The sequence below is a fragment of the Corythoichthys intestinalis genome, chromosome 17 (assembly GCF_030265065.1).
Source record: "Corythoichthys intestinalis isolate RoL2023-P3 chromosome 17, ASM3026506v1, whole genome shotgun sequence".
NCBI classification, from domain to species: Eukaryota; Metazoa; Chordata; class Actinopteri; order Syngnathiformes; family Syngnathidae; genus Corythoichthys; species Corythoichthys intestinalis.
Genome location: NC_080411.1, coordinates 27,165,833 through 27,191,268, shown reverse-complemented (window position 1 = coordinate 27,191,268; position 25,436 = coordinate 27,165,833). Strand labels below are relative to the sequence as shown.

Below are 25,436 nucleotides of genomic sequence, written 5' to 3'. Positions count from 1 at the left end.
CAATGATGTATCACACGTGCATATCGGACAATTTTGAAATTTGGCCAAATTGGGGGTCTCAGAGCGGAACTTCAAGTCACCTGAGTGGTTTCCGCCATATGTATGTACAGTAGACAGTACTCCAGTAGGAAGGGGGGGAGGGGGGGGGGGTCAATCCTTTTTTCGTGGAAGAGCGAAAATCGTACTTTGCTGTTTTTCATCTTTTACTGCAGTTTCTGGTCACTGTATTGAAAGGTGACCTCAAGAAAAGTTGAAGAATATTTAAAGTTTTTCTTTATTGTTTTGATTAAATAAAGACAAAGATACAATAAAAACATCGAAATTAATAATATTTTGAATTAAACGCTTATTATGTAGAATATCATAATTTGATTCCCCCCCCCCCCCCCCCCCAGTGCAGATACTTCATGCACCTAAAGAGGGCAGCAGTAGTTTTGCCTTTATATGATTGCGTAAAATGAGCCAAACTGCATGTGTTAAATGGATTTAAAATGAGTTGCTATGGACAAAAAGTCAAAAAATCATTGTTATATTCTTTTCTTTGGTTTGTTTTACAGATTTTGTACTTTGGTGGTGATTTCCTTGTATATATATGATGTATCCACTCATCCTCTTTCAGTCCTCCCACCTACATTTCTGTCCCCCTGCCGGTCAATTTTAAAATTCTTGCCAGCTGTAAGCTCTCTATCACTCTCACCTGCCAGCCACCCTACCATCAGAAAAGGGACACCAGGAGACATCCATCTCCCCATGCCCTTTCTGAATATTTCATAAAAGCTCAGATTGCCGGTGAAGTGCTCGTTTCGGCCTTTCACAGCAACAACGTCGTTTAATTCGATTTCTACATGCCAGGAGACCTTAGCAAGTGTGATCACTCTCTTGGAAGTTGGACTTATTTGTTTGTTTGACACAGTGAAGCTTAAGTGGCACAACCTAGTATTAAAAGTGATGTTACGAGGCCGAGCAGCAGCTCTAAACGACACACTTTGCATATTTTAATGACTGTTTGCTTGCATAATGTATGCTACGTAGCCTCCAATGCATATATATCATTTTAAAGGCCCCGGGGTAAAAATAACCTTTTGGGCCACTGCTGACCTGTGTCCCCCTTCCACTGTTTTTCTTGCATTACAGTATGTGCCTGCTGTGCGCATTATTTTGACCTTCTAGTGCAGTGGAAGCCTACACATTCATTATATTGTTTTATTCCAGCTACTGTGAATCAGCCAGAAGCTTGACAACATGCCAGCATACTGTACTGTGTATGTAAGAAAAATGAACAAACAGTAGAATGTCAGAACATATTTAGACATGCTAATTTTCATATTTTCATGGCTCAATGATTTCAATGATTTAGCCTCACATAATGATCCCCCCCCCCCCCCCCCCAAATATATACTAGCACTAGAATATGTAAATATTATTTCCTTCAATAAAAATAAAACATCTTTGAAATGGAAAAATGTAAACAGAAGCTCACAACTACAATGTGAGCAATATTCTGGTATTTTACAATATTCTGTACAATATGAGGATTCTGGATTCACCTTGCAATCTTATACAAGCTTTGCCTTTGTCACCCATTCATATTTTTAAACAATACAGTGGGGCAAATAAGTATTTAGTCAACCACCAATTGTGCAATTTCTCCTACTTGACAAAATTAGAGAGGCCTGTAATTGTCCACATGGGTAAACCTCAACCATGAGAGACAGAATGTGGGGAGAAAAAAAAAAAAACAGAAAATCACATTGTTTGATTTTTAAAGAATTTATTACCAAATTAGAGTGGAAAATAAGTATTTTGTCACCTACAAACACAGAAGATTTCTGGCTGTCGAAGAGGTCTAATTTCTTCTAACGAGGTCTAACGAGGTCTAATGAGGCTCCACTCGTTACCTGTATTAACGGCACCTGTTTAAACTCATTATAGGTATAAAAGACACCTGTCCACAACATCTGTCAGTCACACTCCAAACTCCACTATGGCCAAGACCAAAGAGCTGTCGAAGGACACCAGAGACAAAACTGTAGACCTGCACCAGGCTGGGAAGACTGAATCTGCAATAGGTAAAACGCTTTGTGTAAAGAAATCAACTGTGGGAGCAATTATTAGAAAATGGAAGACATACTAGATCACCGATAATCTCCCTCGATCTGGGGCTCAATGCAAGATCTCACCCCATGGCGTCAAAATGATAACAAGAACGGTGAGCAAAAATCCCACAACCACACGGGGGGACCTAGTGAATGACCTACAGAGAGCTGGGACAACAGTATCAAAGGCTACTATCAGTAACACATTGCGCCGCCAGGGACTCAAACCCTGCACTGTCAGACGTGTCCCCCTGCTGAAGCCAGTACAAGGCCCGTCTGCGGTTCGCTAGAGAGCATTTGGATGATCCAGAAGAGGACTGGGAGAATGTGTTAAGGTCAGATGAAACCAAAATAGAACTTTTTGGTAGAAACACAGGTTCTCGTGTTTGGAGGAGAAAGAATACTGAATTGCATCCAAAGAACACCATACCCACTGTGAAGCATGGGGGTGGAAACATCATGCTTTGGGGCTGTTTTTCTGCAAAGGGACCAGGACGACTGATCTGTGTAAAGGAAAGAATGAACGGGGCCATGTATCGAGAGATTTTGAGTGAAAATCTCCTTAATTTTAGTAATTTTAGTCACTGTCCTCACTAAGAAAAAGAACAAAGCCAGTGAGATCTTGAGCTTTCCTTCTAGCTGGTCTAAAAAGGCTGGTAGAAAAAAACATTCCTCTTTTGGTTAAGTACAGAAGGTCTGTCGCTTGAGTACCACCTTATGGCTAGGCTCATAGATGCCTAAATAAGAATAAGTACAGTACTACTTTCACAAAACCGCTTTCGGATACAGAAGCCTTGTATCAAAATATATCTATCCATAATTCAACACAGCTTATCCTTCTCATGGTCACGGTGAGCTGAAGCCTAACCCAGCTGACTTTGGCTGAAAGGCAGACTAAATACACAGACGGACCACCATTCGCAATCATATTCACAACATCACAAAGTGAGATTCGACCCCGCACTGTAGCCAAGCGTATGTACCACTACACCAGTGCTTCTCAATTATTTTCTGTTATGCCCCCCCCCCAGTAAAAAGTAAATGTCACCCCCCCAACTTTCTGCTGCCACTGTAAATAATATCATTTGTCTGTAAAATTATTATAAGACCATCTATGCATAACATTGTTCCCTTGTTATATATAAACTTACAATAAAGTATAACTTTAACAATTTTTTGTTTATAACAGAAAAGACAAAGCCCATCAATTTGCCTGAATAAATAATAATTTAAAAAAACACTCAAGGCACATTTTTTGACTATTTGATACTAAAAAATAAAATTGAATAAAATCAACAAATGATAGTAAATTAAAATTGATTAGCAAAATTAACTCAGAGCACAATATGCCAAACAAAAACTAATAAAACAAAAATGAATGTCATTGGACAGAGGGACAGTTTTTATTTTTGCAGCACTTGTTTCACCCAGCATGATCGAGACCATGTCTAATGCTGCAGGCAGTATCAGCTCCTCTGCTATGGAATGCTCTTTTTTTTTTTTTTTTTTTTTTTGCACTGAGCAACTTGGTATGCTACCTTGTATGATGCTAACAGTGCTTGCTAGTTTAAAGATGTAGCACTTGCAAAGCGGGACAATTGTTGGCAATCTTCGGCACGTTTTCGCTGAAAACAATTCAAGCGGTTTATCAATGTGATTGATGTCTAATGTCTTTAAGTGGCATCTTCATTGATTCCGCTTCATGCTGTCCGCTGCCAACATTTTTGTACAAAGTAAACATGCCTGTCTTTCCTTGTTTCCAGTTTGTCAATATAAACCAGCAATCATCACCGTATTCCAGAGTCAGTTATGGTGTGCTGCAAGGGTCGGTCCTCGGGCCCATCTGTGTATTTGTATTTTATTAGGATCCCCATTAGCTGATGAAAACATCCGCTACTCTTCCTGGGGTCCACACAAAACATAAAACAGACAAAACATCAACATACTAATCTATGGAGGACCCTTCCTGGGCCTTTTTTCGCCTGCGCAACATAGCCAAAATTAGAAATATTTTGTCTGAAAACGAAAAATTAATTCACGCATTCGTTACATCTAGATTGGATTACTGTAACTCCCTACTTAACTAAAAGTTCTCTAAAAGGTCTTCATCTAGTCCAGAACGCCGCAGCAAGACGTTTAACAGGAACTAATAAAAAAGAGCACATCACCCCTGTGCTCCAGGCCCTTCACCGGCTTCTAGTCGAGTTTAGAATTACATTTAAAATCCTCCTTCTTACATTCAAGACCATTAATGGTTTGGGGACATCTTATCTCACCGATGCTCTGGTTCCATATGCCCCAACAGAAGACTCCGTTCTCAGAATGCAGGTCTACTGGTAGTTCCCAGGGTTTCTAAAAGTACAGTAGGCACTAGAGCCTTTAGCTACCAAGCTCCTGTCTTACGGAATCAGCTTCCAGCTAGTATTAAAGAAGCCGACAACATCTGTACATTTAATATTAGACTAAAAACGTTCCTAATCGACAAAGCTTATGGTCAGTCTAGTTGAAATCGGACTAGACTCACAGTTCAGTCTAAGTTGCACTAGAAGCTATAATGCTGGGGGAAGTACAGCCATTGAGTCCTAGCTCCTTTTTCTCACTCTACCTACCACTTGTCTTACTTTATTTCTCTTTTCTAATTTTAATATCTAGTTGACTAGTCTCTTCATCACTAGTCACCTAGTGTCCCCCTTCCCCCCTCCCCTCTGGGGAGGGGCTATTTTTCAGCCGCAGCCTCCTGACTATCCAGACCCCTGGCTGGATGGACGTCCTCGTTGCCCTCCCCCACGTCTCATCTGGCTAGATGGACCTCCTCTTGTTCCCTCACTCTATTGCATCTCTATAAACTGTAACTCTCCTGACTGTGGTTCTCCCCAAGGTTTCTCATTTTTTCCAAAGGGTTTTTGGAGTTTTTCCTTGCTGACATGGAGGGTCTAAGGATGAGGGATGCCCAGGACTTGGACTAGAAGTTTATTTAATTCATTTACTGTTTCTGACTGTGTATCATATTGCCTCTGCAAAGCCCTTTGAGACAACCTTGTTGTGATATAGACCCTACCCACCGACGTCACAAAACCACGTGCTCGCTGTATGGTTCCGCCCCCTTGTCTGTCATTTTGTCTCTGTATTAGCATTGGTTTCAATTGATCGAGGAATTTAAAATGCACTTCATGGAAGACCCGGTGCTTTCGGATGCCGTAAACTCACTGGATGTGTTGCATAAAAGGCGTTATGTGGAAAAGCTTCGTTCTATACAGTCGCCAGATCCATATTTGATGCCCAAATCGATGTTTTTCGACCCACTGTCTTCGCCCTGTCTGCCTGACATCTGCTACGCTGATATTTACAACTATCTTGTCCACACAAAATCAGCCTATTCTCACGAAAATTTGAAAAACTTCAAGAGCTTGGAGGCTTATAAATACTTCGTTGCTGGTTGGGTGAAACAGGTCCTCGTCCACGAAAATTCGGCAGGAATCTATCTTGTGCTTGGAAAGGTGAGTTACGAAATTTTCAATTCAAAATCTTTTATTCTCGCTAACATCCACTGTCAAGTCTAATTTATTTCATGTCATTTGTCAATGCAGTTAGGGCTTTTTATGTTTATATGGTTTAGCGATAGCACTCTCACTGCATACATACGTGTATGTTGTCGGCGATTAGCCTAGCAATGATCTTAATTGTGGTTATTTGTCAGCCTAAAACCCTCTAAGTATATCTTAAATGCATCCTACCGGATATAAAATGACTACTACATAGTCTGTGGTGATTTTTTGGTGCCCAGTTTTCACGTCGAATTGCAGCCGTCCATTTCGCTCTCCTCTTTGGATCCCTCGGAATACGGTAAAACTTCAAGTCTCTCCTTCCATCTTCTCTGTTAGTGCAACCAACAGCCACACACGCCTTCACCATTTTGATTATTAATGTTAAGGAGCAGAAAAACACGCTGGAAATAGGAGGAATGTATGTAGCCGTAACAGGTTAACACTATGTTTTGACGGACAATTGGGCGGTACCATTCAGGAGAGCGGAGTTGTGACGTCACGTGGGTAGGGTCTTTAGGGATATACAAATAAAATTGAATTGTTTCCCACTGTAATGAAAGTGAAGCCAAACACTACGCATGCTCGTCATATATCCTCGTTCTCTTGTTTGGTGCAAAAATAGTGCGCACACTCTGAAAATGAGCCACCCACTGAGTGGATGTTCAATTACACTTTATTCTAGTACGGCAAAAAAGTATGTTCCGCGAGGCCTCATGCTCCCCCCACGCCAATCGCTTTGCGCCCCCTTAGGGGGGTTCGCCAAACTATTTGAGAAGTACTGCACTATACAATCAGTGTCTGCTTCAAAATATATTCATTCATCAACAATACAATCCTTGTGAGGGTTATGGAGAGCTATTGGAACACTGTGTAACTGCATTATGTGGCAATATTTGAAATGTATTTCAATAGTGAACAAGATCTTAATTCCCATTACCTTGTTTTGCACCCTCAAAAGAAAATAATTTTAGAAATATGTGTTCAAGAGTCATGTAATAATTTCCCCTTTATATTCACTCATTGAGGACAAACATAACCCTGACCCTAATTGCTTTATTACATGCTTGGAGCACATCTGACTTTATACACGTTGGTGTCTATAGGTCGATGGATGCTGTTCTGGCTAGTTTAGTGTGCTTGTACTTTTATAATATGCTTCCAAGCAAACAGTTTATCTGTTCTCGTCTATCGTTTTCTATTATTTTTATAGTTTGGCAGCTCCAACATGATAATCCAGCAAATCCTTGTTGTTGTTGCTATACGTAAATAATGATGATCAAGCCCTGGTAGTTCAATAGTAATTTCTCAGCTGGATTACTGTCAGTAAAGGTTAATAGAGTGGTAAATCATACAATGACCTGTCTGTGAACTTGACTGTCACGGGCCGGTCATAGTTGCAGGTGTCAGCTCACAGGTGAAAAGCTCTTCTGTGGACTTAATAGAAGCCTTTTGGAGTATATGGCTGCTCATATAAATGACTTAGTTTCTAGTGCAGTGGGATACCTTTCTTTAAACATGACCCCTGTGGCTGCCTCACACCTCTTGCTGGACAATGGGGAAGAATTTTATTCATAATGTCACCGTCAAAATATTTCAGTGAAGGGACTGAAAAAGGTAAGCAAGACAACAAAAAGCAGCAACAAAAACAAAGCAATAGCATTATGTATCCTCTTATGTACAGTAAGTTTCTGAAAGGGGACAGACAGAGAGAAGTGACAACACAAAACTGTAACAAAAGAACAGTTGCAATAACTCAAAGAGTTATGTAGTTTGAGAAGGAGCCAAGAGAGACAGTTGTGACTTCTGTGTTTAGTTTCTGTTACTTTGTACTATAAACTTTGTAAGAAGTTAATGGAAAAACAAAATCATACTGCTGAACTTTGTATTTTTCTTCGGCCTACTAATTTGCTCCTCCTGCTGTTTTCATATGTGGTTCGATGATGAATGGCGAACGAACTGTGCAGATTCTGCATTTTGGAAAATTATGGCGGAAGACAAAAATCAGCATGTGCACAATAGAGGTAAAGCCTTTTTTTGATGCTTAGCGCTTCTGGATTTAAACTAGGTTTGTTTCACACCGATTCATTTGTTAAAATGTGCAACAACAATATATTCATTAATATTTACAAGTGGTCTGTGAATACATGTTGCAAAATAAACTCAGAAAAGATGGAGGCTGCTAGGCTGCCACCTAATAATGAAAAAGATAACACTGTTTAAGTTGTTTCAAATGTATTATGTTTCTTGGTAATGTTGAAGATTTTTAGTAATTGCGCATGATCATGATGGTATTAAGTGGTCAGCTCTAACTGAAGGCTCACTTCTGAAACAAAGAGAGGAAAATTGAAAGTGGAGTAATATGTGTTCCACTGTTTAAGTGAGCTGCTTCAAGGACTACTGGTAATCAACAAGTGAAAAATAGCTGGCATTTTTGGACTGAAAGTGTCTGAGTGTTTTGATAATGACACTCGGCATTTTTAAAAAAGTATCTCAGCATCCATTATATGAATTGTAAAACGCAGTAAACAAACATTTTATAGACTATATTCACTTTTCAAGCTTGAGGTAATTTGGAGTCCTTGGAAGGTTTCTCGAAGGTATATATTCCTCGTGAGCCTCTGCAGTGAGTGAGACAAAGAACTCTTTATTTACCAGTAACGTCTGCATTAGCTCCTGGCACCTTGTTATAAAAATGTCCCTGAAACAGGTGCAGGAGGCTTGAGTTGGCACAGTTGCTCTCATAATCAAAAGGGTTGACTGAGGGAATGAAGAACATAGTTTTGAGAACACTAACTGGGCTGTCTGTACATATACAACAATTTTTTTGCTTCCAACTAAAGTGGGGTACAGCTTTATACATAAAAAAAAATGTCACACAATTGGCAAACGTGTCCGTTTTACCTTCTCTGATAAAGTGTGTGGTTTGCATAGGGACATAACAATATCAACTTTTCAGGATGCTCAAATTGTCCCCACCTAGTTTTTAGGAACCTTATATGCAACATATGATGAGTTCAGTTTTACGAATTTAGATTGCCTTTCCATATGTTGTAAGGATAGAATTGACCCAACAATTATTAAGTGAATTATTTTCATTATGTTCAAACTTACATTTACCCCTTTTCACTTGCTGAATGTGCTGGTCCGTTTTTTCCCCCCTCAAATGCACGTTTGATTGGCTGATGACTTGACCCACCCCCGACACACACATACACGCTGACACTCACACAGCCCCGACAGAAGTACATGTCGACAACACTCCGCTGCCCCCTTCGAGGAGGAGGGATATTAGATTTTTTTGGGGCCAGCAGCAGCCACTGTATGTAATTTAAAAAGACACCTATGTTTTGGAGGTGGGAAACACACCACTAATTTTGCAACTGAAAGTTTGACCTGTATCAGAGTTAGCATAACATTAAGCTGTGTGAACTTGCAAACCTGCAAAACTCGTGTAGGAAGCTGCTTTGAGGGAAGTGTCCTACTGTTTGTGTTTTCTACTTTTAACGTTAATCAAACTGTGAGAAATGTAATGAACTCTGCTGGAAACTAAAGAACTAGAAAAACGTTAGCAAGAAGCTTCTTACATAGAGACGGGTGCTGCATAACGTCATTTGTTGCTCACACAACACAACATACACACCATATAGTCATAATTAACTACTAAACGTAATGTACTGTACTTAAAAAAAAAAGTGGGTTTTTCTGGATGGGGTGTGCCGCGAGCTACCCACACTAGCATCACGATCGACCAGTCGTAATGCGCACCCCTGATTTAGCATATCAATTAATTAGGTTCATATTGGTGAGAAATCTAGCCCTGCCCCCGTTCACCCAATCTGTTTTGTCTTATTAATGTCCCATCCTGAGCAAAAGTTGTACATACAGGTTATACTGTTATATTTTCCCTACCAATGTTGAGACCAAATCTAGGCCCTTGTATGTGGTGTACCTAAGAGGTTTAATGCAGCAGACCACATACACAAGACTACACTGTGGTGCGTTAAAAGCCATCATTTGATCATTGGCTACATACAGTATTTGCATTTGCTTCTCAAAACTCACCTCATTAAAAAAATTAATTCTATAAATTTGTTACAGCCTTCTTAACTTGTTTACGATGTTTTTTGTTTAAAACTAAAGGGACCTGCCTATAATATTGTGTCTTATAAAACATACATAAGGGACACAAGTAAATATAATGGTTGAAAAAAAAGCTGAGAAAAAAATACTAATACTGTTTTGCTACAATTCAATGGAAATTGTGCTGCTCTTTCAGATGTGTTTGCTTTGGCCAAATGGGGGCAGTATAAGACAAAACTATAGATATTCTATACAGTACAATGAGATGGTCACAGCTCCTCATTGAACTGTAGAAATATTAATCATAGCCGATAACAAATATACTATGTCATTTCAGTATTAAAGTAATTGCTGTGCCACATCTAAGAATCAGGTCTGACTTGCAATGCAGGAGAAGAAAATGCACAAATTTGGCCTGATCGTCTGTATGTGTGTACCGTAAATTACTTCATCATATTTAGGTGACCCAATATTTTTGCCCACATACAGTTTATCATCAGTATAGCATGCAAATCAGGAATCTAAAGGAAACACTGTCACATGACCTATTATTTTTTTCCCCATTTGCAATTGGTGCCGTCATATCATTGAGGCTTAAGCTTATACCTGCACCCATCTGCTCCATCTTGCGGCAAAAGACATGATCCCATGCAATGCTGCTGAGGCATGATATGTGGATGACATCTGGCAAAAAAATAATTTAAAATATAGTACGAATTATGCTTCTGCAGCTGGGGGTCGGCCCGCCAAGCCCCCCACCCTTTGGCTGCCGCCCAACTCCCTTTGCACCCTTTGGCTCATCCCACAGGTGGTTAGCCCATGGAAAGGGGAACCCATGTTGCCATTTCGGGCTGTCCCCGGCCAGGCCCCAGGGGACAGGCCTGGCCACCAGACGCTCACCTTTGAGCCCCACCTCCAGGCCTGGCACCAGAGGGGGGGGCCCCGGTAAATAGCGTCCGGGCAGGTGAAACCTGAGTCCATTTAGATTTAAAATCTGATCTGTCAAAGGAACCATATTTAAATTTAAGGAAATTCAGCATTATCAAAATGAAAAAACGGCCAGAGATTACGAGGCATGTTTGCCTCTCAAAAGTCTTTTGCCACCATTCTTTAATCAAATAGACTTCTGACACTGACACTTAGTTTTATCATTAATATGTATGTACAGGTAGTCCCTGGGTTACGACGTACTCGACTTACGCAATTTCGACTTTATGACGCCGGAGTCTCATCCGCCATTTTGTCTCCATTCGTTTTTTTCTTAGTCACATAAACAGTACCTCAATGTTACTCACAGTATCTTATTTTTTACTTTATTAATATAACGTGCTCTGTCCTCCCTAAACATGAATGAAGTTGTTCAGCTTTACAGACAGCAAACAAGGCAATTGTGCTTTTTGAAACTTTTTACGACATGCAGTTTAACAATAAAACATTTGATACAACACACACAATTGCTGTTCAAACGTGCATCCAGTTTGATCAATATGTAAATTTAGTAAATTAAATTAGCCTGACAAAAGTCCACTAGCTTAAATGCCATAAATGCTAATGTATTTACAATTCTCATAGCAAATCGCTTACACGTAACTTTAAAAACTTTAGCTATAAATTTAATTACAAATGCATACGTCAACATATATTAGCTGAAACAACTTACAACCTTGTGTGGGATAACCAGAGCTCAGCTATCCTTTTTCCATGTCAGACGTCTGAGACTACGTCTCAGTCATACAAGGCAGACAGGCAAGACAGTCCAGCCAGACCCAACTCTGCCGCCAGAGGGCAGTGTATCCTCCATCATTAAACAACATACAATACTTTATGACTTTTTGGATAGTTATTAACTTAAAGGGTTAATTCCGACTCCCGCGGAAATTCGGGTTACCTTGCCAGCTAGGAACGGAACTCATTCGTAACCCGGGAACTACCTGTACTAGTACTTTATGGAGAAAAACACCTGTGACCTTTTTGTGACCCGCACTGGTTCCATCATTATTAAATACACATATATATAACAAAGTGCCTTTGGGCTATGTATAAAAGTTGGAGTACAGCGAGTTCACATATATTACAACAACTGCCTTTGACAATAAAGAGCCTTACAGAGTGCCTTTAGGCTATGTATTAAAGTAAACCAATCATATTTGGACACGAGATTCATACAACAAGTGAACCAATAAGATTGCAGGCAGTGTGTCCACCTCTGTTCCCACGTGACATGCGCCAATAAATAGCCGGACATTTTCGGGCCGTGTTATAGTCTTTAGAGTAGCTAGAGTCGTGCTAGAGTCGTTGGGGTCATTGATGTTCCTGCGGTTGCCTGGCCTGTATTCCTTTGTAAACTCTGCTGGAGGTGTCGACTCAACGCCCGTTTATCAAACGGTAAGGGTTTTGATTGCTATGCTCAAAGGAATATCTTGTAACAGTAGCGCGGGGATCTAGAAGTGACAATCTATATCTAGCGTTCACAAAAGTGTGTGTAGCGTGGGGATCTTAGAAGTGACAATCTATATCTAGTGTTATTGTTGTGTTTGCTTTGTTCTTTAACCATAGCGCGTAGCGTTATTGTTGTTTGCTTAACCATAGCGAGTAGCGTTATTGTTGTGTTTGCTTTATGTTTGTTTTCTTCCTTTTTCTACCAAAGTTTCATTTGCAATTTCTAATCAATAAACATTGTCTATTTCGCAAAAGTGTGCCTGTTACTGACTCACTGCGAACCTGAAACGAAATTTCTTTCGTAAAAGTGTGACTCGGAAATTTTGTAAAAATGCAAAAGTGTGCCTGTTACTGACTCACTGCGAACCTGAAACGAAATTTCTTTGGTAAACGTGTGACTCGGAAATTTCGTAAAAATTTCGTAAAACAAGTACTTAAAAAAATAAATAAATAAAAAAAAATAAAGACCTAGTAGTGAGTTTCTGAAATGAGCATTTACTCAAATATCATAACGAAGAAAAAAAAAGTTAATGTTACACATTGCCTCAAGACAGCGCCATACCTGGCATAGAAACTACGAGAATCATCTGGATTTATTGGAACGGCTTACATTTAGCAATGTTTGTGATGACAAAATTACTCTAACATATATAATTGACAGGCCTTGTGAGATATTCACCCCATAGGGTCATTCCAATATTATTTGTCTGTGCATTATGTAAGAAATATCAATGATAAAATAGAAAATAAAAGTGCCAATGCAATAATGCTATCAGATAAATTCAAGCCCTGGCATGGAGTCATGTTCATCATTTGTTAGATCAAATTTGAAGTGACTCACAGAGAAACCACTGATCCTTTTGACCTCGTGTGCATTTAATTTGCTTGCAGCTCTTCCTCCACCCACGTGGCCACCGTTAATCTGACACACTGCACATGTTGACTGATTTCGGCCATGGGAACAGTCCTGCCTGACGCTGTGCTGCCGTGCCAGCTGAGGTCGTGCAACCTTACTTCTCACACCCACATCCCATCATTCGGCAAGAAATTAAAGTTTTGCAGATGAATCCGCTTTTGTTTCAATGAAAGGAAATAACTCGTAGCTTTAAAGATATGTTTTAATTTTTTTTCCTACTGCTGCATGCCATCAGGGATTCTTGTGACAAGATGCTCAACTTTCCCCTCCGTTTCATTTCTCCATTGGTGACAGTTGCTGTGCTTACTGCTGTAACAAAGGGTAAGTCATTTGTATGTGTGCATTTTCTTTTACAACTATTTAGCATACTAATAATAAAGAATCAACTCCTGGTGGGTCCACTAGAGTTGCATGTTGAATAAGTGGCTACTGTTTTTTTTTTTAATTTAAAGAAAAATATTTTGCCTCGAGAGGCCTTAAGCATTCAATCTATATGTCAATCTTATGAACAATTGGTACACAATGTCTCCTCAGATATGCCAAGTCTCTATTCAGATACTACGGGTCGCATATTTAACAAAACCACATTTACTTAGTTTTATGAAAGTCCACTCTCCTAATGATAGCTTACAATGTGTTAATCTTAACAAGACTTACATCAATGTTGTTTCTATAATAAATCTTTAAATACTGTATTTACAACAATACTCGTGCACATACGGCATATTTCAGTCCCTGCAAACATTGATGGGTGTACTTGAATGGGCAGCATGTTCCTCATTGTACAATGGTATAAAAAAAAAATCTGAATCTTTTGGAATTTCTCACATTTCTGCATAAAATCACCGTCAAATGTGAGCTGATCTTTGTCAAAATCGCACAGATGTAAAAACAGCGTCTGTTTTAACTAAAACCACCACTTATAGGTTTTCACATTTTTTATACCACTGTACTATTACTCACATTCTATTAAATATTGTTAATACTGTATGCACTGTATGTTGTAGATACAACTACTTTTATTGCTATTTTTGTGGAAACTCAAATGGATTAATGGCATTTCCATTCATTTCAATAAGGAAGTACGATTTCAGACATAAAAGTTTCAAGTTATGAGTGTGTATACAGAACAAATTAAGCTCGTAAGCACAACCACTGGATGGTATTTTATATTTGTGTTTTGAGAATTGCTGAGGCAGCTGGTTTTAACATCACGTTTTCAAGATTTAAGTCTCTACATTAAAACCTCTGCTCTGACACAAACAGTAAAGACCACTTTTGTGTAACTGCCATTTTGCCATTTTGACTCCCACTCAAAAAATCTCAGAAACAACACTTGGAAGTGTAAAAGGCCCAATAGTACGGTATGACGTCAACTTTTGCTACTTTTCCACAACATTTGATATAATTGTAAATGACCAAGAGCGAAAAACTGTCACTTTAGTCAAACAATGGAGGGGAAAAAGTTATTTGCAAGCAGATTCACTCCACTTCTTGGTGTATAAATTTAGGGACATGGCAAGGATATTAATTTTATTCAAGGGGGGTCTGAATGTAGTACATTTACCAAAAAAGTAGCAGATAGAGCAACGGTGTGCAGTGTTTAGACACCAAGGGGGGCTGAATGTAGTACATTTACCAAAAAAGTAGCAGATAGCGCAACGATGTGCAGTGTTTAGACACTTGAAATGAAAGGTTCCATGTAATGTCAAACATAATAGTGCTGTCATATTAACCGGAGGATGTCATTTCCTCAAAAAAGACAGACTTGAGGAGGGAATAGCCTTTGTTCTCATTGAAATGAGTGTGATTCTACTAAGTGAGCTGTCAGCACACTTTTATTGTCATGTCATATTTAGTTTGTGTTCAGGTCAAAGGCTCAAATAATTTCCTGTTTCAACTTTTGACAAAGCATTTGATTTCCTGTTTGTCCCACTTTTCCATCTTGAGTGTTATGATCTCCACATTTTCCATTGCAGAAATTAGGTGAGGAAGTTCCATTACGTTTTAGTTTCATATGAGCAGCTAAACCTGACCACCTTCCTATATCATTCTGGCAGCCACCTCACCCATTTTCCAGTCTTTGTTTCCTCCAAAGTCGCAGCTTTTCAACCTCACAAATGCAGTCAAGTGATTAAAATTCCTTGATTTTTTTCCATGTGCCATTATTTGATCAAATTTGATAGTAGCACCGTCAAGCGCGTGCAGTCCATAGTTAACTTGTGATTAATCGCATTTTGTTTTAATTTTATTGAATGCAAAAATTATTATACAGTATACTGTATATTCGATGTTTTAAATACACCTATTAGCACAGGAGTTGACTAGTGTTCTCACTAGATATGTGGTCAAAAATAGCTAAAATTGCATTATCAGTTTTCAGTTAAAAGGCTGAAAGTTTATCACCAAAAAGTGTGATGAACCTAAGTCCTCTTGTGATGACGTAATCATAATTGATTACTAAATGAAAGAAAATGAAATAAATTTGCTTCATCGCTTCTACACGCTCGTTCTGAAGTTGCTTTCCATTGATGTCACACGCCATATCGAGTGCAGTGCATTTAGCCCGTGCATTGTTGTGAACCACAGTTTCAAACAAACGTACGTCGAGACCCATTTGTCGAGTGTCCCGGACTTGCCGCGAGCTGCAATTTCTGATGGGCTGCAAAAACTGACAAAATGCCTGGGACTCACCCTTTAATGGGGTTTCACCCCCTGCACCTTTCAAACAAAATTTCTTGGGCCTCCTGGGTTGTAGAATTGAACTAAAAAAAAAAAAAATAAATAAATAAATAAGAAAAGGAAACAGATATGAATTTTATGCATGTATATTTTTCCACCTTTCAATTTTCTGTTTTTCTGCCAAGTGTTTCTAATATTCGGTTTCGGCCAAGAATTTCGCTTTCGGTCCATCCTTAGTTCTTATCTTACAACATTCAAATTTAAACTTTATAAGAAACAAGAGTTGGGCAATTTTACACCAGTAAAGATGAATTAAACTTCCATTTCACCCAAACAACTTACAAAGAAATAAATAGGATGGTATGGACGAAGAGTGATTAGCACGTCCACAGTTCTGAGATCTTCGGACTGCCTTTGTCCATTGAGCCCGTTCAAGTATTATGCTTGCGCACTAATTCCCAGTCCAACACGCACTGTGCAAACTGACCCGCATGTGCAGAAGCATCAAAACAAATGTCTACACATGCTGGCTGTACGTCATTCCAGGGTGATCATGTTTTGATTTCCAAAAAGAAGAACCAAATAACAGACATTAATAATCCCTGTTCAGTCTTTTATTCAAAGTTAATATGGACTGACAGAACGCATGCACGCAATGTTGTGTGCATGTGTGTCAGTTTGCCCCGATTCGACCATGTAAGCAATACTGAAATATTGCTTATTTGGCGCACAGAAAGAAAACCGAGCAATATCAGGTTTATCCTTTTCTTCATTTTATATTATTTTTTTCATGAGTGTGGTCAAGCCCGACTTCTGTGTAGAAGCCAAGTTCAAGCCAGTCGCTAACGCTAATGCACAGATACGTTGCTGCCGTCCTGCCTGCCGCTCTCACTCTTTGTTGACGTAATTTCTGCATGAATTCTGATTTGGAAGACTTGAAAGTTCAGACCGCCGCCACATTCTGGAAAAATGTGGCCCAGATCGGATTTTAACCACATACGAAAGTGACCTAGATCGGATTTGACATGGTCCTTCTTCTTTGCGTCCGTTCAGACCGTCAAGTTAATGGCTCACTCGAGTCACGAAAGCACAAAAATATTGGATTCATGCATTAAAACTTGCGGTCTGAACCCAGCCTTAGGTGGGTTTGCGCCAGTAAATCCACCTCAGAGTGCCACATTTATGGTTAATCCGTTACATTTTATCTTTTTGTCCGAAAATAGTGAGCTTCGGTTGGCCGCGAGAGAAGCATGAAGGCCTGGAGCCTCAATGCTGGAGGTTCTCGAGGTGCTCGGAAGCATTTATTCTTTCATTCCATACATTCATTTACAGTTTGCCTGTCCATTGCAGCTTAATAAGCGTCTCAGAGTGCCAAAGTTTTGGCTTAAGTTACGTTTCGCTTGACATGCCATTTCTCCGTGTGCTTTTGCCCACATACAATGCGTCTCGAGCAGCCACGAGAGCTGCACATGGCACCAGAAGGGTCATCGCTGTATTTTCATTCAAACACGTTCGAAAACAACCATGATGGTTCGCGCCAAGCGGCCAGGCAAGTTTACATTCGTCACACTGCCTCAACATGCCCCATTTTGGTAACCTGGTACACCAGACTCACTGCTGTTCCAGCTATAGAGTCTGGCGACCAATGGGCGGCTCAAATTTCCAGGGCGGAGCAAGCCACAGCAAACAGATAGCAGATTGGACCAATCAGCGATGGGCAGACATGCTGTTGGTAAAGCGACAACTCTCGCGCGGCGCGAGCTGAGAACGGAGAAGTTTATTTAACATGGCTAGCGCGAGACAGCCTATTTTCAATGACTTGTGTCTATGTGTTTTTGTTAATTTAAAACTGATTTTACCGTGGATTGGAACATATTCTCGGCTCTCCTGTTCGCCATCTGCGTTGTTGTGGAGACGACTTCCGACGCGGAAGAGTGACGTTGCTCGTTAAGGATACGTTGCCCAAATAAAAAAATTTGATTGGACGGATCATTTCGTACTGGCTCGAGAGGCCGTTAAGGAGGTGGGTCCCAGACTATTCTCAGTGTTTGAAAAATACAGGGAGAACAGTCTGGCCGGGCCAGGCAACCATTTTGGCCATTAAAACACAAAATTAAGTTTTACCAGGATCAAGTCACCAGGATGATTTCTGGCTCTCTCAATAAACTGGCGGCATGAGAGAGCGCGTTGTCTTGAATTCTAAACTACAGGGTGAAGAAAGGGTCACAAGGGTCGTGGGGATGTTTGTGCCTATCCCAACTAACTATGAGAAGCATGCGGGGTACACCCTGAATTTTTCACAAGCCAAGCTGGGGCATATTTTCTTTGTACTACCCAAAATTTCTATTCATCCGTTAACTATACCATCAATATGTCTATATTAATCAGTGGTGGACCATGCATTCTGATCTTCATTAAAAGTGACTTGACTGGTTGCCAGTCAGTTGCAGAGCTCATATAGAAAAAAATCAACCATTCAGTCTCACTGATAAACACATGATAAACATGTCTTTTTCTTTTTCCCACAGATGTTGAAAGCCAGCAGATTCCAAAAGATACTGAGACTTTCACCCCACGACCTGTTTATCCTGCTGTCAGATTTCAGGTCCTAAATGTTGATCATGTGGTATTGAGGCAAGACAGTCCTGGGCAACAAGGGAACTCCAGCCTGAAGGCTCACACACAGACTTTCCTTGTCACAGATCCAGGTGCAGGTCTACTCCAGCCAGCTCTCAATGCCTCATATGGTCCCCTGAAGGTAGACGCCCCCATTCCACTAGAGTTACTGCTCGCTGGACGCAGGATTGTACCGGTTATTTTAGGCCGACAAGTGCGTTCCTCATCCCCGGTCGTCAAGATCCTCTTCCACATGCCTGACGAAGGTGATGGAGCTCAGGAAAAGCTAGAGAATAGAGCTCATTGTGTGACAGCTTACGCCTTCTGGGGGACGAGGGAAGTCCGTGGTGCATGTTTGGTATCACCGGGTCGATTCTGTGTGGCGCAACTAAAGCCTGAACCAGCTTGGTTCAGCTCATCCATTCGACCTGGCAGCTCAAGCAAAGAGACGGGACGAAACGATGCCACAAAACAGGGCAATGTTGTGGAGGTCTACTTCCAGAGTCGGATAGACCAGACAGGCCAATGTACACCACAGGACAGCCTGCAACGAGTAGGAGTAGGGAGAGCAGGAGTCCAGGAAGGGTCGGGGACACCCTTGAGGAGGATAGGAACCGTTAACCTGCTTAAAGCTCCAGCTGGGAATACAACCATTTTTCGTCTAAGGCTAGGGGGTGCTATGGTCATCCAGGCTTCCTCTAAGCCCCTCAAGATGAATGATGTTGTGACTTTTAATGTCTTGCTATCAAGTACCTCTACCTTGGACAGTTTCACACTTAGGTAAGAAACATTATTTCACCACTTTTTTATGGCACTGTTTTTCACATTATTTTTGCATTGTAGATCACATGCTTTTCATGTCAGCTGTCAAACTGATGTCATGCTCTAAAAAATATGACAAAGCACTTAGTGGGAAGAGAAAGAGCACTCAGTTCAAATGACATTCATGTGAAAAATGGGTGCTTATAGTGTATTTAATATGCAAATATGTGCATTTCGGAATTCATACTAGCGTCACGCGACCATCCACCGATGCGTTGACGTCACTGTAAAATAGCCACGCACAACTGCCTCGAATGTAACTCGAACATAACCCCATGTATTGCCTTGAAAACGTGCTAGTTTCACTCCAAGTCAGAGGTGTCGCTACAGCTGCTACTGTCAAGCACACCAGAGACTAAAGTTTCTTCCACATTTTATGACCAATTGTTGTAGTACGTTTTTTTAATCCAATGTTTTCTAATCCGATGGTTGTAAAACGTAGTCATCTCAATGGTGTACCGCACGCATGCTATTTTTAGATCGTGACGTCGCATCGTAAAGCGGAAGTAAAACGGAAGTGGGACATCATAGACCCGCCCTCGCATAGAAACCATGTTAATTGTGCTACTTTTCTCCGGTAATCTTTCAAAAACGAACATGCCGATCACACATTGCTTTTTTGGAACTTGTAGAAACGACTCTAGACATTACGACATATGAAGGATGTTTTCTTCATACTTCCCGAAACCGAAAACTCGGGAGGAAAAAAATGTGAAGAATGAATCAACTTGGGCAGACTTTTAACGCCAGCTCGGCAGTAAACATTTATGCAGTAAACATTTTGTTGGGTTGGCATTGTCTTTCAGAGGACAAAGAGGTAAGCCATTTTTACATTTTTATCTTATTTTTTAGCGTGACGTGCCGTGATGCTTCTGTCTGACAATGAATGGCCTGAAAAGAATTAAAATGATATCTGACTGCCACTGTTACATTTTCTGTTGTAAAAAAACAACTTTAGTGAGGGTGAAGTGTAAATAAATTATAGAATTAAGATTTATTAGCAATAAAAAAAATTAAAAGTGTTCGTTGGCTGTCACTGAGTAGCATTTGCAATCGCTACGCAAAACAAACAATATAAATTACCCCCAAGAACAGTCTGAGACGTAGGACAACCAGAGGATATAATATTTAAGAAAGACAGGGCTGGTGGTAAAGGACAGCTTGTTGAAACAGGCGAATGGCATTGTCAGTCGCTTAAGAAAAAGATGTCGATAAAAAAGCTAAGGCTATGCTTCGGTCGGCATGTTTTTTTTTCATCTTTTTCAGCCCTCGACACTCAAGCCATCTCTTTAACTGAACATTTTTATGTTCTTCCACCTCTTTGCCAGTGAATTTGGTACCAGGGACATCATTTTTGGATAGAATTGGTAGGTTTAGCTTTGTAAACATCTCCTTCGTACACGATTTCCATTCATTTCTTATCGGGGACAAACGGGGGCGTGTCCCCCCTTAGCAACAGTAGCTAACCTCATGAATATTAATGAGCGGAAGTGACATATTGCTTGCAGTACTCCATTGTCATTATTTTATTTTTTTAAATATTTGTTTTTATTTTATTTTAATTTCATTTATTACCATGAATTTTCCTTATAGTCTATTAAATAAATATTGTAAATATTACATATCCACACTACATTTGCACTATACAGTATAGCCATTGCTTTACATATCTCAATGTTATTTTTACATCAATTCCATGGTTACAATTTTCACAAGTAAGCAAGATAATTACGGCATCTATGATTTCTATGACAAACGAAACCCTTTGAAAATTGGTTGGAAATTGAGCAATTTATACTTATTTCAAGCTACACGCTCCATTGACTGTTATGTTTATGACACAAAACAAGTAATAGCCTAAAGGCTGTCCCGATTGGCTCACAGAGTGCATTACACCCCCCTGCATCTAAACGGCTTTAGGGAAATATTTGTTTTTCTTTACCATTACACATCAGAAAAATCATATAATGTGTTTTTTTTTTCAATTTATTGAATAAGACTTTTTTCTGTCGGTATGCGCGTTATCTTTCCCTTTATGCTAAAAGATCCTAAATGGTCCTTTCCGACAGCCAAAGTGAAGCTCATGAATCAGAAAAAGCAGAAGTATAGTACATTATAGTACATTCATGTTTCATTTTGATTTGTCTCGATACAGTTACGCAGAGGTAAAATGTATTTCGCTTGCTGTGGTAATAAGGACCCAAACCATCATACAAGGTTCCACATATGTATGTAATTCGTACATTTAGCTCACCTGCACATCTACTGAGAAAAAATGATCATATAAAATGAAACAGCACAAGGTGCTTCACATTAAAAAAGAAAAAGTCTAAATCAGCTCCATTATTGTCACATATCCAACAAAATATCCACAGAATAAAAAGACAACTTTACCCCTTAGTACTAGTGATAGGATACATAAAAACAATTAGGGAAGATGGTCTTGTCCTGTAGTCTTTGCCAAATCAAATACAATGTTATTGTCACAGGCAGCAGAAAAGAAATAATGTGGATCTGTGCCAGGACGTACAGTGAATGTGAGCGTCATCGTGAGGGATCGCCTCCATGCATTTAAATGGTTACTTAAGACATTTAAATGTTGATGGTGCTTGACATGAGTGCCACTACGGCTGCCGCTGCCTGCCAGTTACACCGCGTTCATAAATTACTGACATGTTTGATCCTGTCTAACGTCTCAGTTAGTGGGGGAGTTCTGGAGAGCACTCTTCCATAAGCAGGGACATAATTGGCAAATGATTCACTGGTTTTCATATCTCGACATCCCGTCAAGATCAGAGTGATTTCTCTGGGTATTTTACTCCATGAATAATGGATCTTGTTTCATGGAGCACGAAAACAAACATCTTCCCTGATCCTATGGGTAAAAATGAAGGTAATATAGAATAAAAATACAGAGCGCAATCTGTTCAAAGTTTCTTCTGGCTACCTTCTGATGCACATCACTGAGTCAGCTAGCAGAATTCTTATGAGAATGCTTCACATCATGCGTTTCTATCTATTCTCTTCACTCAGCTGTATCCATGTATAATTTAATCCGTAATACGATGCAAATACCCTGACATAATCTGCAGAAAAATGGAGAGACATGCAAAGATGTGTATTAATCCATGGGAAATAAAGTTAAACCTGCACTTGTATCAGTCCTGCTGACCATCTCCTGCATCAGGCTGACCTAACACAAACACACTGACCCAGTGACCTCATACAGCTCAGCGTCCGTCATTAAATGACATGAATACAATTGGGTGAAGCGACGCTGACCTCCTAAACAAAATCTGCCTTTTCTTTGACTATTTCAATTTTTATCCTCTTCACCTGAAATCCCCCCTGAAAATCCTACTTATTGACTGTACAGTTTCCCCATTCAGGTCAGTGCTTTCAAGTCTTTGTATGTCTGACCTAGTGGCACATCGAGAATGAAATTGGCCCAGAGTCTCACGCTTAACTCTAAGTGAAGGCCCACTCTGAGGAGCTTGGCAAAGTGATTGATAGGTTCTGGGAGAAATCCCTGCTCTACTTCACGTCTTTGGCCTAAGATTGAGTCCTCTCCAGTGGGACTTGGTCAGATTATCTGTGGCCCTGATTGAAAATGAATCAAGAGGTTAACCCTTAAGGGAAGAAATGATTTAAGTCCAATGTGAGGATTAAGCAAATGCATCAGTCTGCATGTTATACAGTATGTGTGATTTCATGCATGTTCATACCCACCTGTTAAGCAGTGAAGGATGCATGTGTATGCAAAATACCCATTTTTAAAATGGAAACCGTCTGATTGAACAGTAATCACAGTGCTAGCGTGAGTTGGGAAAAAAACATAGTACTTTGACAATCATTTGGGGGAGGTAAAAATAATTTTACGAAGATGGTTTTTATTTGACATGGTGACCCCGAGTCACCATTACAAAAACTCTATTGTATTAAAGAATCAGCATCAGAGTAGCATTGACAAAAATCTTTAAAAAAAAAAAAAAAAAAAAAATCTGCCAATTTGTGAGTAAACTGAACAAAACACACTTCCACACCTTTTGTGTGCAGTAAGATTTTACTGGTGTAAAAATGGTCACTTGGACTAAAAAAAACATGGGAAACACTGATTTGTGTGTTAGAATAACAAACAAAAGTATAAAGTGGGGTGAATATTTACTGTGCAGTAGCCTATATATCCAAGTTATGTGGTTTCTCCCTGGATTGTAGTACATGTCTTCTATGTACTCTTTTTCCTAGTCTCAAAGCTTTGTGTCTGCGTTGTGGGCTCCCCTAGAGAATGGACTATGCTTCCTGCAAAGCAGTTCCTCTCGTCGTCTGTAACACGCATGTTAGAATGGGGACACTCAAGGGTGGATATCTCTGGGGGGCAGGGTGGACACGCACCCCTCTTCACTAAACTGACCCCCCAATAATTTGGGACATAGTGAGTTTTTGGAACTGTAAACTTAATTCAAAGTAAAATCTATTCAGTTCTCATTTTAGTCGCGCAATAATGTGTGATTTAAATATTAGAATCATACTCTTTCTCCCACCCCTCCCTTCTCTGAAAATGGTTTTGTCCACTCCACATGGTAGGCTGAACTTTGTATCGTCAGCCCTCTGCATAAGTGCCTATAGCGTTTTTGAGGCATCCACTCAAACCCACAGACAGTCCCACAAGTTTTAAAACATCCCATGTACTAAAATCTCAAGGTTCAGACAATCTGCATCATTTCTCCTACATTGCTCAAATTCTACTCTCCTTTACTGAGTGCTGTTAAACTAAGCTAAAAGCTAATAATAGCTAAGCATAAGGTGACAGTCACTGACAGATAGATGATGCCTGTGATTATTTGCTTCTGTCACTTTAAATGGCTAACTGTCTGGATATTGATATCTGAAATAATTCAGGTTTTACTGACCATTTAGATTTATTTCCAGGAAGCCTTTAACATATTAGTTATTGATGGTTTTGGTCTCCAAGGGAAAGTAGCCTATACAATCCTGATCAAAATCTTAAGACTAGTTGAAAAAAATGCAAGAATTTGCATTTTGCAATTTCAGTTGTCTGCGTTTGTGTCCTTTTTATTCCGTGTTCAAGTCTCGTGATCATGACACTTGGAAAGATATTGTAACCTTGTAAAGAGAGGTTAAGGAGCAAGAAAGAAAAGATGATACCATTCATTGAGAAAAAGGGAGTTAATATTATAATTTTAAGAATCAATATGATGAGAAATTGATAAATGGACTTAGATTTCTTTGGGCGTCATAATTAGTTTTTTCATTGCATGTTTACCTGTTCATTTGATTTCGGTAATTTTTTTCTAAATCTGGACTCAGCTAGATCTAAGAAAGATACTAGTATCTCTTTTTAAAGATTAAAGTGAAAAATTGCAGTAAAAGATGCTGCAAAACTTTTCTCCATGTCCCCCCGATAATTATTCTCTAAAATTTTACAGTTTTTTTGTCCCCCCCCCTGATCTTTGCCAAAATCACACAGATTTAAAAACAGTGTCTGCTTTAACTAAAACCACCCAAACATTTATAGGTTTTCATATTTTAACGAGGATAGCATGCAAACAATGACAGAAGGGGGGAAATAAGTAAGTGAACCCTCTGCCTAAGGAGATTTAAAGAGCAATTGGAACCAATTTTTACCAAATAATTTACGTCAGGTGTGTGCCCCATCACCGATAAGTGTTTTAAAGCTGCCCTGCCAACTATAAAACTCACACCGGGTAAGAATTGTCTTGATGAGAAGCATTGTCTAATGTGCATCATGGCTCTGTCAAAAGAGCTGTCTGAAGACCTGTGATCAAGGATTGTTGATTTGTATAAAGCTGGGAAAGGATACAAAACCAACTCTAAAAGTCTGTATGTTCATCAATCGACAGCTAGAGAATTTGTCTACAAATGGAAAGAATTTGGCACTGCTGCTTCTCTCCCAAGGAGTGGCCGTCCACCAAAGATGACGGCAAGAGTTTAGCACAGAATACTCAGAGAAGTAAAAAAAAAAAACCTTAGAGTGTCTGCTAAAAACTTACAGAAATCAGTAACATAGTCCAATATCTCAGTGCACACATCCACTATATGTAAAACTATGGCCAAGAATTGTGTTAATGGGAGGACTTCACAGAGGAAGTCACTGCTGTCTAAAAAAAATGGTTTCAGAAGATCAAAATTTGCGTTCTGGAGTGGCCAAGTCAAAGTCCAGACTTGAACCCCATTGAGATGCTGTGGCATGACGTAAAA

General features: G+C 39.7%; 1 protein-coding gene across 2 annotated transcripts in view; it reads left to right on the top strand.

Annotated features, from left to right (window-relative positions):
• Window positions 1-12,012: 12,012 nt before the first annotated feature.
• Window positions 12,013-25,436, top strand: part of LOC130905396 (transmembrane protein 132D-like) — an 80,378-nt gene continuing 66,954 nt past the window's right edge. Inside the window, exons 1-4 of one of the 2 annotated variants that reach the window (XM_057818753.1) lie at window positions 12,013-12,106; window positions 13,052-13,159; window positions 13,312-13,397; window positions 18,287-19,154. In XM_057818753.1, coding sequence (XP_057674736.1) covers window positions 13,116-13,159; window positions 13,312-13,397; window positions 18,287-19,154 — 998 coding nt within the window. In that variant the 5' untranslated portion in view covers window positions 12,013-12,106; window positions 13,052-13,115. Of the gene's footprint in view, window positions 12,107-13,051; window positions 13,201-13,311; window positions 13,398-18,286; window positions 19,155-25,436 lie in introns of both variants that reach the window. The other variant, XM_057818754.1, reaches the window with a different exon arrangement.